The 12,292-nt window shown below is 42.1% G+C and overlaps 1 protein-coding gene across 1 annotated transcript; it reads right to left on the bottom strand.

The window, feature by feature from the left end:
- Positions 1 to 363: 363 nt before the first annotated feature.
- Positions 364 to 12,071, bottom strand: cmc1 (C-x(9)-C motif containing 1). Its single transcript, NM_001305641.1, is given in 4 exon segments — positions 364 to 1,501; positions 2,023 to 2,113; positions 11,525 to 11,617; positions 12,005 to 12,071. Coding segments are annotated over 4 exon segments (324 nt in total). The 5' UTR covers positions 12,024 to 12,071; the 3' UTR covers positions 364 to 1,380.
- Positions 12,072 to 12,292: the final 221 nt, after the last annotated feature.

Raw genomic sequence — 12,292 nt, 5'->3', positions numbered from 1 at the left:
CTGTGTTACAGTTGGACAGTGAGGTGACGGCAGCCACGTCTCGTCACGTTGCTTATTCCGGTCTTGTACTATGTGGCGTTAGCCTTGTATGAATACAATGAATAGAGATTAGAAACAGACCTGCTCTGTAGGCAGATGAGCCCCAAAGAGTCAGTGAACCATGAGACAGAAAGCTAGGCTGTACAGTGTGAATGCAAAAGACATTCACTGCACAGAGGTTGTAAGAGTCCAGTGAAAAGACATGATATCAATATTTTGTGAGGAAATGTTACGGTAGATTGGGTACCTGTGAGAAATGTCACAATTCCTTTGTTTCTCTTTATTGATTTGTACGGTAAAAAACAATGAATTCAGACATCAAATGATTATGAATCATTGTTTTTTTTATAACAATCTAACCATAATGCTTCAGCAGTCATCACACCACAGGTTATGTACAAATTCAAAGAAATTTACAAACACCTAACCCCCAAATAAATGTATAAGCAAGTTACATGGATCCTATTAATCTGATGGGCCTGTATGCTTTGCCGATGTTTGTATAATTCTGAGGGAAAAAAATAATTCTCACTCTGGGCAGGTGGTATCGCTGTCATCAATTTTCATAGGTAAATTTGTTGCTAACTAGCTTCCAGGCCCAATAGGCAATTCAAGAAAGAATTCCAGAACTCCAAAGCATCACACACAGTTGTTCAAACTACGGAGCAAGCAAGACGGCATCAACGACAACTAATGAGTGAATTACAAGACACGGTTTCCAGTTATGACAGCTTGGATAACAGATTAACAAGCGTGGCTCTGTGGGGTTTTTCACTGCACACTGTTGGTGAAATAGTTTCACATGAAAACCTACACTGTGGTGTTCCGACACTTCATGGCAATCTGGCTCTTAGTCGTCACACAGGAGTACGGCCTACAAAGTCCTCCCAACTCCCACCTTTGTCAATCAGCATCCTCCAATTGCAATAGCTTCAGCAACAAAAGGGTCGGAAAGCTTGAAATTCCACCATAAAGTGTCAGTAGATAAATTCATGGGACCAATTCTGTTTTTGATTTCACTATGATAAAATGTCTTACTGCTACCATTCTTTTCGTTAAACCAAGCCCAGCCGGCCCCTTGATAAACAGCAGTACATAGACTTCTGGGTTGTTAGGCTCTCCCCTTTTTCTAATCATGTATTGTTGACCCAAGCAACTGGACCAGTCAGTGTCCCAATCATGAGTACAATATAAACACAGGGCAAAGGCCTGTGGGTAAGCATTCAATCCCCCAGCCCCCTATTTCCTGGGGCGAAGGCGTTCTGTTCCAAATGGTCTCCTAGCCCCTACGCCGTAACCACTCCAGTTGATCTGAGAAGACGGCTGAAGGCGACGGTTCATTTACATGCTCGTTGGGAGCTTCTGCGACCGATTCTTAGCCGCCACGCCCGTCCTCTGAAACTCGAGCTTCTCTTTGATGTACTCCTGCTTGCACTCCTCAAAGAACGCTGGGTCTCTGTAGCTGCAGATGGTGAGAGATACACGCCAGGAAGACAATTAGAAGAGGAACTCTGGAAATGTACATACAGTGGCTAAATACAGACAACGCATCTCCAAACCTGTCCTACTGTCTAAGGTCAAATCCATCGACTGGGAAGTTTATCAGGGGCAAAGAAGATATAACATCAGAAAAGAAATTTTTGGAAAACCGCCATCAGTATTTTGAAATTGTAAACACCGCCGCCATTTCTAGAGGGATAACTGTCAAAGACAGACCAGAATGTCTTTCTAAGAAGCGTGAGTTTTCCCGAGCAGCCCAGTCTCAGAGATGGTTTAAATATTGACGTCCAATTACATTTCTTCAACTGGAGAAATGTGGTATAGATTGTGTAGATCTTAAGATTTCATTTTCAGGCAGCCAAACGTTTAGGTTGTGTCAACTTATCCACGCCACTGCACACATGTTGATGGTAACAAATTCATTGTAGGTTAAATAAGACATTAAACATGGGTCAACAGACATTCATAATATGTTAAACTCACTGCATGGTGAGACACTCCTTCAAGGCAGCGTTCTGATCCTGACATTTCACCACCATGAGGAACCCGGTCTCTTTACAGCACTGGTTGAATGCTGAAATCAGACGAGATGCAAGTAAACACACAGGTTCAAATCAGCGAATCGGAGACGTTCTCCAAATCAAAAACATGAATACCAGTCCTGCGTGAACTGGTCAAGTGAAATGGGAACTAAACCAAATCACAAGGTGTGATTCACTTACGGTAAAGCCCTAATCTTATAGAGGTCACACTTTTCCCCCCACATCTGCCCCCCCACAGCTAGTTTCAGGAACGTGAGGGTTCACAGACACAAGGCCCCTCTTTGTGACCAGAACTTCAGGGTGGAAAATGCCATGTTGAATGTTGAACAAAATATTGAGGGTGCACTTGGAAAACCACTGTAGGGCAGTAAATTAGAAAGAACTGTGTGGATAAAGTAATTCCACACATTGTATTAGCTATATTTATAGTTACCATCTGGAACAATTTGGACACATATCTTCACCTCTACACTCAAAAGTTTAGATTTGAAAACAAACAATTGCTAAAAAAGACACTATCATCCCTGGTTTAGGAAGGTTTTTAGCAAAAAAAGGTTTTCATTTTTTTCTTGAGGCTAACCAGTGGTTTGCACCTTACAGTGTTGCTTTCCAGCTTTGCTGGTAAGTCTACAGCTGGGCGCGGATGCTCGCGGCTGACACTTCCACACCGACCTCCTGGAGAGTTCCTGATCTGACAGACAGCTTCTTTCTAACCTAGAGCTTTGAGGAAAGGTCTTCAGTCATACACTGTAGAGGTCATATAAGCCCTTCCCGGGCCATTTGCTTCAGGTTTGGCATTTGTTTCTGACATACATTCTCGTCTCAGAATGGCTTCCTTGGCACCTCTTTACTAGTCCTCATGTTGACGGACACCAACAGAACTGTCCAAAGGTGCCCTAACATGGGTGGAATATGTATGAACTTCATTTCTAAAGGATGCAACCAATATGCACACAAATGCTCTGAAATAAATGCTGAGTATCTGCACCTCAGAGTAAGTTTGATTTCTAATCTAAATGTTTAACTATTGAGCCTAAATAAAAACGATTAATGGCTCAGTAAAATAAAAACATGCCATGTATATGCAGAATACTTATTTTGCATAAACATTGAATGTTGTAACTTTACTGTGCCATTAATAATTTTTACATATATGCAAAATACCCCCCCCCCCATTATTATTCAATAATATAAAACATAACACGGACACGTTTTAAAACATCGGCATGTATAATTTCAAAGAAACAAGTAGTGCCTACTAGTTAGTGCTAAAACACCGCCAATCCTTGATGTACATTTTAATTTGCAAAGAGTTGACTTACTGCCTCCTGCTGCCATTTCATAAATCGGTAACAGCACTGTTGACATTTGACCAATTTAAACGAGTGAAAGAGGGCGCCAACATAACAATCCCTGTGATTGATCAGCTTTATTACAAAGCATACCCGAATACCTTCACCACGATGGAAACTGCAGCGGCGGAAGCAATTTCAAGAGGCAGAAGAGTGCGACTAATCTCATCAACTGAACGGAAACTCCCAGAGGACTGTGGAAACACTGCCGACGATCCCCTGGGCACACCGGCGCCACACACCGTCGCCACACACCGTCGCCACACACCGTCGCCACACACCGTCGCCACACACCGTCGCCCACCCAACACAAAGAGGAGTATAGTGACGGAGACCTTAGATCTGTGATCCCAAATGGCACCTTATTCCCTTACCAGTGCACTTCTCCACTAGCCTACATGCAGTCAGGGGGGCAAGGCTGTGAACAATTATCATCTCCCTATCGGAGTCTCCAGATTAGAACAATAGCGAGGACCTCCACTGAGACGTAATAATTCATACGATGAGATACGTTGGGTTGTTCTAGGTACCTAATAGCGATAATCAGAAACTGAAGACAGACAGAGCCCACACTGCATCAGTTTAAAATGTACTGGTGTGTGGATAGAACGATCTGGAAGGGCAGGAGAAGGCTTCTATTAAAGTGAAGAAGTGAATTAGAATGATAAGAATTATGGAATCAAGAACACTGAAGTCTCATTCACACCCACACTTATAATTTGACCTTCAACTGATTTCGGCAGTATTTGAACACCTCACTCTGCTTATCTTAGTTGGCGTAAGACCACAATCAGCATACGTATACCCCAATAATTTGGATAAATAAATTCGGAAAGGTTTCAGGCACATCCGTGTGGACAGACATAGGGACATGCTCGGCTAGCGTGTGGACAGAGTTCGGGACATGCTTGCCTAGCGTGTGGACAGAGTTCGGGACATGCTTGCCTAGCGTGTGGACAGAGTTCGGGACATGCTTGCCTAGCGTGTGGACAGAGTTCGGGACATGCTTGCCTAGCGTGTGGACAGAGTTCAGGACATGCTTGCCTAGCGTGTGGACACATTCATGAATCCCTTTAATAATCACATTATCCACAATGACATTCATTCTCTGCATGCCATGTAACAATACCCACACACACACACACACACACACACACACACACACACACACACACACACACACACACACACACACACACACACACACACACACACACACACACACACACACACACACACACACACACACACACACACACACACACACACACACACACACACACACACACACACACACACACACACACACACACGACAGAAGGCGATGTGAGCGTAGCTGTACAGAAGTTAGGGTTGGGTTGGAGGTGTGAAAAGGTTCATGCAGTAGAGATCAGAGGGGCTTTCCACAAGGCCGTCAGTTCTAGGTCTCTGCTAGTGTCTTCGGGCGTTGTAGCACACGTGCAGCCTCAGAGGATGGAGAGGACAGACCTCAATCACAGCACCAACACCACAGAAACAGTTTCCGTAACAATGCAGCAGGAACGGCCTGAGAGTTTTTACGGTTCAAAAGGTAAATGTTGACAACAGCAAATTCTGAGATGCTGAAAAATGTTGTGCAGACGCAAGCTGTTAAGTGTGTCTTCCTGTAGAATGTAAGCTTAGCTGTTGGGCACCGCCAGACCAGTGGCACAGCACTCAGCTTAACTTCAGCAAACAGGCTTATAAAGGGAAGTTGGAGCCAGTAAAGATGAAGTCAAAGAACATGCAACCACGTCTACTACAGATAGAACAAGGCTTGGATCTCTCTTCTGTTGGCAGGTTTGCACCAACACGATCTCCAAATAGTTTTTTGTAGACTCAAATAAATATGAATGAACATTGTCAAGGGGCGCTCTGTTCTGGGGTGTAAATGGGTAGGTACAGACCTACATAATCCTGCTGTGTGTTTAAGCAGGGGAGGACAGAGAAGACTGGGGAATAGACCAGACCATCTTCAGTTCAAGGAGGCCCTATGAATATCTCCCAGTGTGCAATTATAACAGTAATGTTCAACCTTAGGGTCTAGGATATTTCTTTGACTGTGATTTACTCAGTTTCTATACCATTTTCAATCTCTGAAATGATAGCTTGAGAACAGCAAAAGCAAGGAAGATGAAACAAAGCCATGATCACCTCAGTTCAGTGGTCCACGACCTCAGGTTTATTCAGAATCTGAATCAGCTCTATTCGCCAGGTATGTGTACACATACAAGGAATTTGACTCTGGAATATACAGGCTCATGATGTGCTTATTCATAAAAAAACAAAACAAAGGACACTCAACAAGAGTCACCGACTGCAATATACAGTACACATAAATACACATAATAAACCAAAACAATAACATATTAAGACTGATGAGACAATACTGCAATGACCAGGGTATAAAGGGTGCTGGAAATAAATATTTTTGTACAGGTATTATTATGTACATAATGACGGTGGATGTGATCTATATATATCTAGTGTAATGGATAAGATCATTTTTGTGCAGGTGTAATGTACATGAGGTAGGTGGATATGATAAATACAGTATATATACACAGTATTAACAGCACTGAATTGAATCACATACAGGAATTAAGTTGTTATTTCCTGGCTCAGCACATGGATTAAAAACTCTAGTTCATATTTATGTCAAACAGCGTTTGCCCATATAGAGTCTCTGCCATCTCTGCGCCGTTCCGAGACAGGCTGCGCCGTTCCGAGACAGGCTGCGCCGTTCCGAGACAGGCTGCGCCGTTCCGAGACAGGCTGCGCCGTTCCGAGACAGGCTGCGCCGTTCCGAGACAGGCTGCGCCGTTCCGAGACAGGCTGCGCCGTTCCGAGACAGGCTGCGCCGTTCCGAGACAGGCTGCGCCGTTCCGAGACAGGCTGCACCGTTAAAACAAACCCCGGAAACCCCTTGATTGGTTTTGCCTTTTTAAAATTGGAATTGTAATGATTTTAGTTGCCCGTGCGTGATATAGATATGCCGATTAATCTTTTACATGTTGGTTGTGTTACCAAGTGTGATGGAAATGGACTTCATTTGGATTTATCTGCACAAAATAATTAAGAAATTAGAAATTAATATTTCAGATAGTTATACACACACATTTTGACAAACGGATTAAAATCAATGAAGAACTAAAATAGCTGGATAAAGTGGATTACATATGTTGTTAGCCCCTTTGGACATTTTGTTTTTTGCAATTAATCTACAAAAATGTGAAAAGAAAATTACAGGTGCTGGTCATAAAATTAGAATATCATCAAAAAGTTGATTTATTTCAGTAATTCCATTAAAAAAGTGAAACTTGTATAATGTATACATTCATTCCACACAGACTGATATACAATTCACCTAAAGGATTATTAGGAACTCTTGTTCAATTTCTCATTAATGCAATTATCTATAATCAACCAATCACATGGCAGTTGCTTCAATGCATTTAGGGGTGTGGTCCTGGTCAAGACAATCTCCTGAACTCCAAACTGAATGTCAGAATGGGAAAGAGCGTGCCGGTCTGAGTATTTCACAATCTGCTCAGTTACTGGGATTTTCACGCACAACCATTTCTAGGGTTTACAAAGAATGGTGTGAAAAGGGAAAAACATCCAGTATGCGGCAGTCCTGTGGGCAAAAAAGCCTTGTTGATGCTAGAGGTCAGAGGAGAATGGGCCGACTGATTCAAGCTGATAGAAGAGCAACTTTGACTGAAATAACCACTCGTTACAACCGAGGTATGCAGCAAAGCATTTGTGAAGCCACAACACGCACAACCTTGAGGCGGATGGGCTACAACAGCAGAAGACCCCACTGGGTACCACTCATCTCCACTACAAATAGGAAAAAGAGCTCAGAATTTGGCGTAAACAGAATGAGAACATGGATCCATCATGCCTTGTTAACACAGTGCAGGCTGGTGGTGGTGGTGTAATGGTGTGGAGGATGTTTTCTTGGCATACTTTAGGCCCCTTAGTGCCAATTGGGCATCGTTTAAATGCCACGGCCAACCTGAGCATTGTTTCTGACCATGTCCATCCCTTTATGACCACCATGTACCCATCCTCTGATGGCTACTTCCAGCAGGATAATGCACCATGTCACAAAGCTCGAATCATTTCAAATTGGTTTCTTGAACATGACAATGAGTTCACTGTCCTGAAATGGCCCCCACAGTCACCAGATCTCAACCCAATAGAGCATCTTTGGGATCTGGTGGAACGGGAGCTTCGTGCCCTGGATGTGCATCCCACAAATCTCCATCAACTGCAAGATGCTATCCTATCAATATGGGCCAACATTTCTAAAGAATGCTTTCAGCACCTTGTTGAATCAATTGAATTAAGGCAGTTCTGAAGGCGAAAGGGGGTCAAACACAGTATTAGTATGGTGTTCCTAATAATCCTTTAGGTGAGTGTATTTCAAGTGTTTATTTCTTTTAATTTTGATGATTATAACTGACAACTAATGAAAACCCCAAATACAGTATCTCAGAACATTTTAATATTGTGAAATGATTCAATATTGAAGAAACCTGGTGCCACACTCTAATCAAGTAATTAACCCAAAACACCTGCAAAGGCCTTTAAATGGTCTCTCAGTCTAGTTCTGTAGGCAACACAATCATGAGGAAGACTGCTGACCTGACAGCTATCCAAAAGACGACCATTGACACCTTGCACAAGGAGGGCAAGACACAAAAGGTCATAGCTAAAGGGGCTGGCTGTTCACAGAGCTGTGTCCAAGCACATTAATAGAGAGGCGAAGGGAAGGAAAAGATGTGGTAGAAAAAAGCGTACAAGCAATAGGGATAACCGCACCCTGGAGAGGATTGTGAAACAAAACCCATTCAAAAATGTGGGGGAGATTCACAAAGAGTGGACTGCAGCTGGAGTCAGTTCTTCAAGAACCACCACGGACAGACGTATGCAAGACATGGGTTTTAGCTGTCGCATTCCTTGTGTCAAGCCACTCTTGAACAAGACACAGCGTCAGAAGCGTCTCGCCTGGGCTAAAGACAAAAAGGACTGGAGTGCTGCTGAGTTATGTTCTCTGATGAAAGTACATTTTGCATTTCCTTTGGAAATCAAGGTCCCAGAGTCTGGAGGAAGAGAGGAGAGGCAAAGAATCCACGTTGCTTGAAGTCCAGTGTAAAGTGTCCACCATCAGTGATGGTTTGGGGTGCCATGTCATCTGCTGGTGTTGGTCCACTGTGTTTTCTGAGGTCCAAGGTCAATGCAGCCGTCTACCAGGAAGTTTTAGAGCACTTCATGCTTCCTGCTGCTGACCAACTTTATGGAGATGCAGATTTCATTTTCCAACAGGACTTGGCACCTGCACACCAAAGCTACCAGTACCTGGTTTAAGGACCATGGTATCCCTGTTCTTAATTTGCCAGCAAACTCGCCTGACCTTAACCCTAAAGAAAATATATGGGGTAATGTGAAGAGGAAGATGTGAAACGCCAGACCCAACAATGCAGAAGAGCTGAAGGACACTATCAGAGCAACCTGGGCTCTCATAACACCTGAGCAGTGTCTCAGACTGACTGACTCCATGCCACGCCGCATTGCTGCAGTAATTCAGGCAAAAGGAGCCCCAACTAAGTATTGAGTGCTCTACATGCTCATACTTTTCATGTTCATACTTTTCAGTTGGCCAACATTTCTAAAAATCCTTTTTTTGTATTGGTCTTAAGTAATATTCAAATTTTATGAGATACTGAATTTGGGGTTTTCATTAGTTGTCAGTTATAATCATCAAAATTTTAATAAATAAAAAATTGAATATAATATACAAGTTTCACTTTTTGAATGGAATTACTGAAATAAAATCAACTTTTTGATGATATTCAAATTTTATGACCAGCACCTGTATTATTGTTTTTACAAAAAATCTGAACATCTGAAAAGTTTTCCAGTGAACTACTGAGACTCAGTCTCCTGAAATTCACAAAGATGGGCAGTAACGTATAATATATTAAAACAACCAGACACAACCTGGCTTCTTTCTGAACTGAGCTCTAGGACAGGAAGGAAACTGCCATTCAAACAGCATAACAGGTTAATTGTTATGACGAGAGAAAATTGAGGATGGATCAATCACATTGCAGTTACTCTACAATACTGACAACAAACTGAAAAGAAACCGAAATATACTAAATAAAAATGTCCTACATGCAACAAGGCATTAACATAGTCCGGCAAAAAGCATAGCACAATATTACACCGTTTGGCCTAAATGACTTGCGTTTGGGACAAACTTCAAATCAACACATTACTGATTATCTACTTGTTTTTAAATACGGTGGCAGGCAGCATCATGGAAAGGGTCTGACTGACTTTGGCAAATACTGCTCAGAAAACAAGACAACCACAGGCAAATTCCAAGAAGGAAAACTCCTTCAATCTGCCTTATTTTTGATAGAGATGAATTCAACTATCAGCAGGACAGTAACAGACAAAGACAAATTTACACCAAGAACACAGGGCATGGTAAAAGAAATATCGTTCTGACTTCAATCTGCTTTCAAAATCTAAAACCAGACTTAAACTTCTGACTAGCCATGACCCCTAATACACTCACAGAGCCTCAAGAAGTTTGGAAAGTATAAAAAAAAATGAATCACAATCCAAAGCTTTTGGACTCTTTCACCAAGCAGAATCACAGCTGCCAAATGTGTTTCTAACATGCGCTGACTCAGATGTAAATACAAGTTTATTTTTTGTCGAAATGTAATAATTTCCTGTGGTTCATGTTCTGGCTGAATTGGTTTATAGCCTGGCATTTAGTTTGGCTCTTGGGGGTAAATGTGAGCCTTGCTGTCTACCTGTCTGACCTTGGCTGTTCCCTGGCTGTACGCCACTATGGGACAAACAATGACAATGTTTTTACAGCGCAAGGAAAATAACACACAAATGCATTTATTATCATTGATACATTAGAAAAACAATTCTGCTTGTTAGTCACATGTCACTTCAGTTACTTGTTTGACATGGCCGAATGAGCTAGGAAGTCTTCTGGGCAACCACTTTTGATAAAACGACAACTGCTCTCACACATAGAATTTAATTTGCACTCTGGATCAGGTTTTCCCCTCAAGGACCTCTCAGTATTCTGCTCCATTTATCCTAGCCTCAATCCTGACCGGTCTCCCAGGCCCTGCTGCTCAGAAACATCCCCGCAGCATGATGCTCCCACCACCATGCTTCACCGCAGGAATGTTATTAGCAAGGTGACGGGCAGTACCTTGATTTTTGTCATATGTAGTGCTAGGCATTCATATGTAGTGCCAATAGTTCAATTTTGGCTATGCACTCAGTGGTTCAGACAGCATGTTAGATGCCTCAGCAGTGGCTGCTGTTTAGCTACTCTACCAAAATGGCCTGATTGATGAAGTGCTGCAGAGATGGTTGTCCTTCTGGCTGCTTCTCCCATCTATGCAGAGCGCTTAAGCTCTCTCCAAGTGGACTAACCCTACCAATCTGACCAAGGCCTTTCTTGCTTGTTTACTTAATTTGGCCCAGACAGCCAGCTGTAGTAAGAGTCTTGATGCTTCCAAACGTCTTCCATTTAACAATGATGGATGACATTGTTCTTCTAGGAACTTTAATTTAGCAATTGTTTTAGAACTTTGAAGAGACCTTGTATAGACAGTTGTGTGCCTTTCTAAATCATGTCCCATCAAATTTGCCACAGTTGGACTCCAAGTTCTAGAGACATTTCAAGGATGATCTGAGCTCAATTCATGTGTCAGGGCAAAAGGTCTGAATACCTATGTGGACAGTTCAGTTTTTCATTCTCAATAACCTGGCACAAGTTTAAAAAAAAAAAAGTTTTCACTCGTGGGGTACTGTTGGTAGATTGATGGCACAATAAATACATTTGATCAATTAGAAATTACTTCTACAGCACAACAAACATGTGGAGGAACATTCTGAAGGCCCTGTATGTTTCACAGGTCTATGTTTCAACACGTCAGCTAATCACCTGGAGACGGAAAGCAAACAGATACATGTACATGCCAACACTGACATTCAGCCAGCACCATAACAGATAGGCACCTGTAACCTTCTCAGCACAGCGCTCCTTGGCTTTCTCGCGCATCATCTTGGGGATTAACACATCAATCTCCACGTGCCTTAGGAAAGGCTCCTCTGAAAACAAACACAATACAAGTCGTAGTTTACATACCCTGTAGAATCAGGGCTAACATGAAACAGAGTATATGCTAACTAGTATAAACAGACAGAGAGCTACATAAAATTGGACAGTAGATCCTGAACGTGCCATGAACTTCAAAACCCCGAAGAATGGTAGCTAGTACGTCAGCGAGCTTATGTTCTTCTAAATCTAAATAAATCGAAGTAGTTAAATTACAATTAACTACGTAGTTTGCTAACAATGGGTAGCTAGTTATCCAACTGAATTGCAAGCTGCTGCTAGCGTGAAACTTGGCTAATGTTAGTATGCTTTACAACGATACTAATACTTAAACGGCGACATAGGAAACTAATATTCAGCATGCTGTGTATATACACTACCTGCTTTAGGTGTTTCCATTATTATCGTAAATGTTTCTCAATCAAAACATATAAACGTAAAGAAAAAGTGACCCAAGCAATGTGACCTCCGTTATCACCACACTTTCCTTCCGCTTACGCCACTATGCTGTAAAAATGAACTACAATACCCAGACTTTCCCACAACCAATGACTACAAATAGTTCGCTCATCATGATCAATTTACAATTTGGATGTGTACATTCTGCACAAAAAATAGTTACCTAATAATCTAAATAAAACAGTAATGCACTTAGAAATAATAAATTA

The sequence above is a fragment of the Esox lucius genome, chromosome 16, assembly GCF_011004845.1.
Source record: "Esox lucius isolate fEsoLuc1 chromosome 16, fEsoLuc1.pri, whole genome shotgun sequence".
Lineage (NCBI taxonomy): Eukaryota > Metazoa > Chordata > Actinopteri > Esociformes > Esocidae > Esox > Esox lucius.
This window is presented reverse-complemented; position numbering and strand designations above follow the sequence as displayed.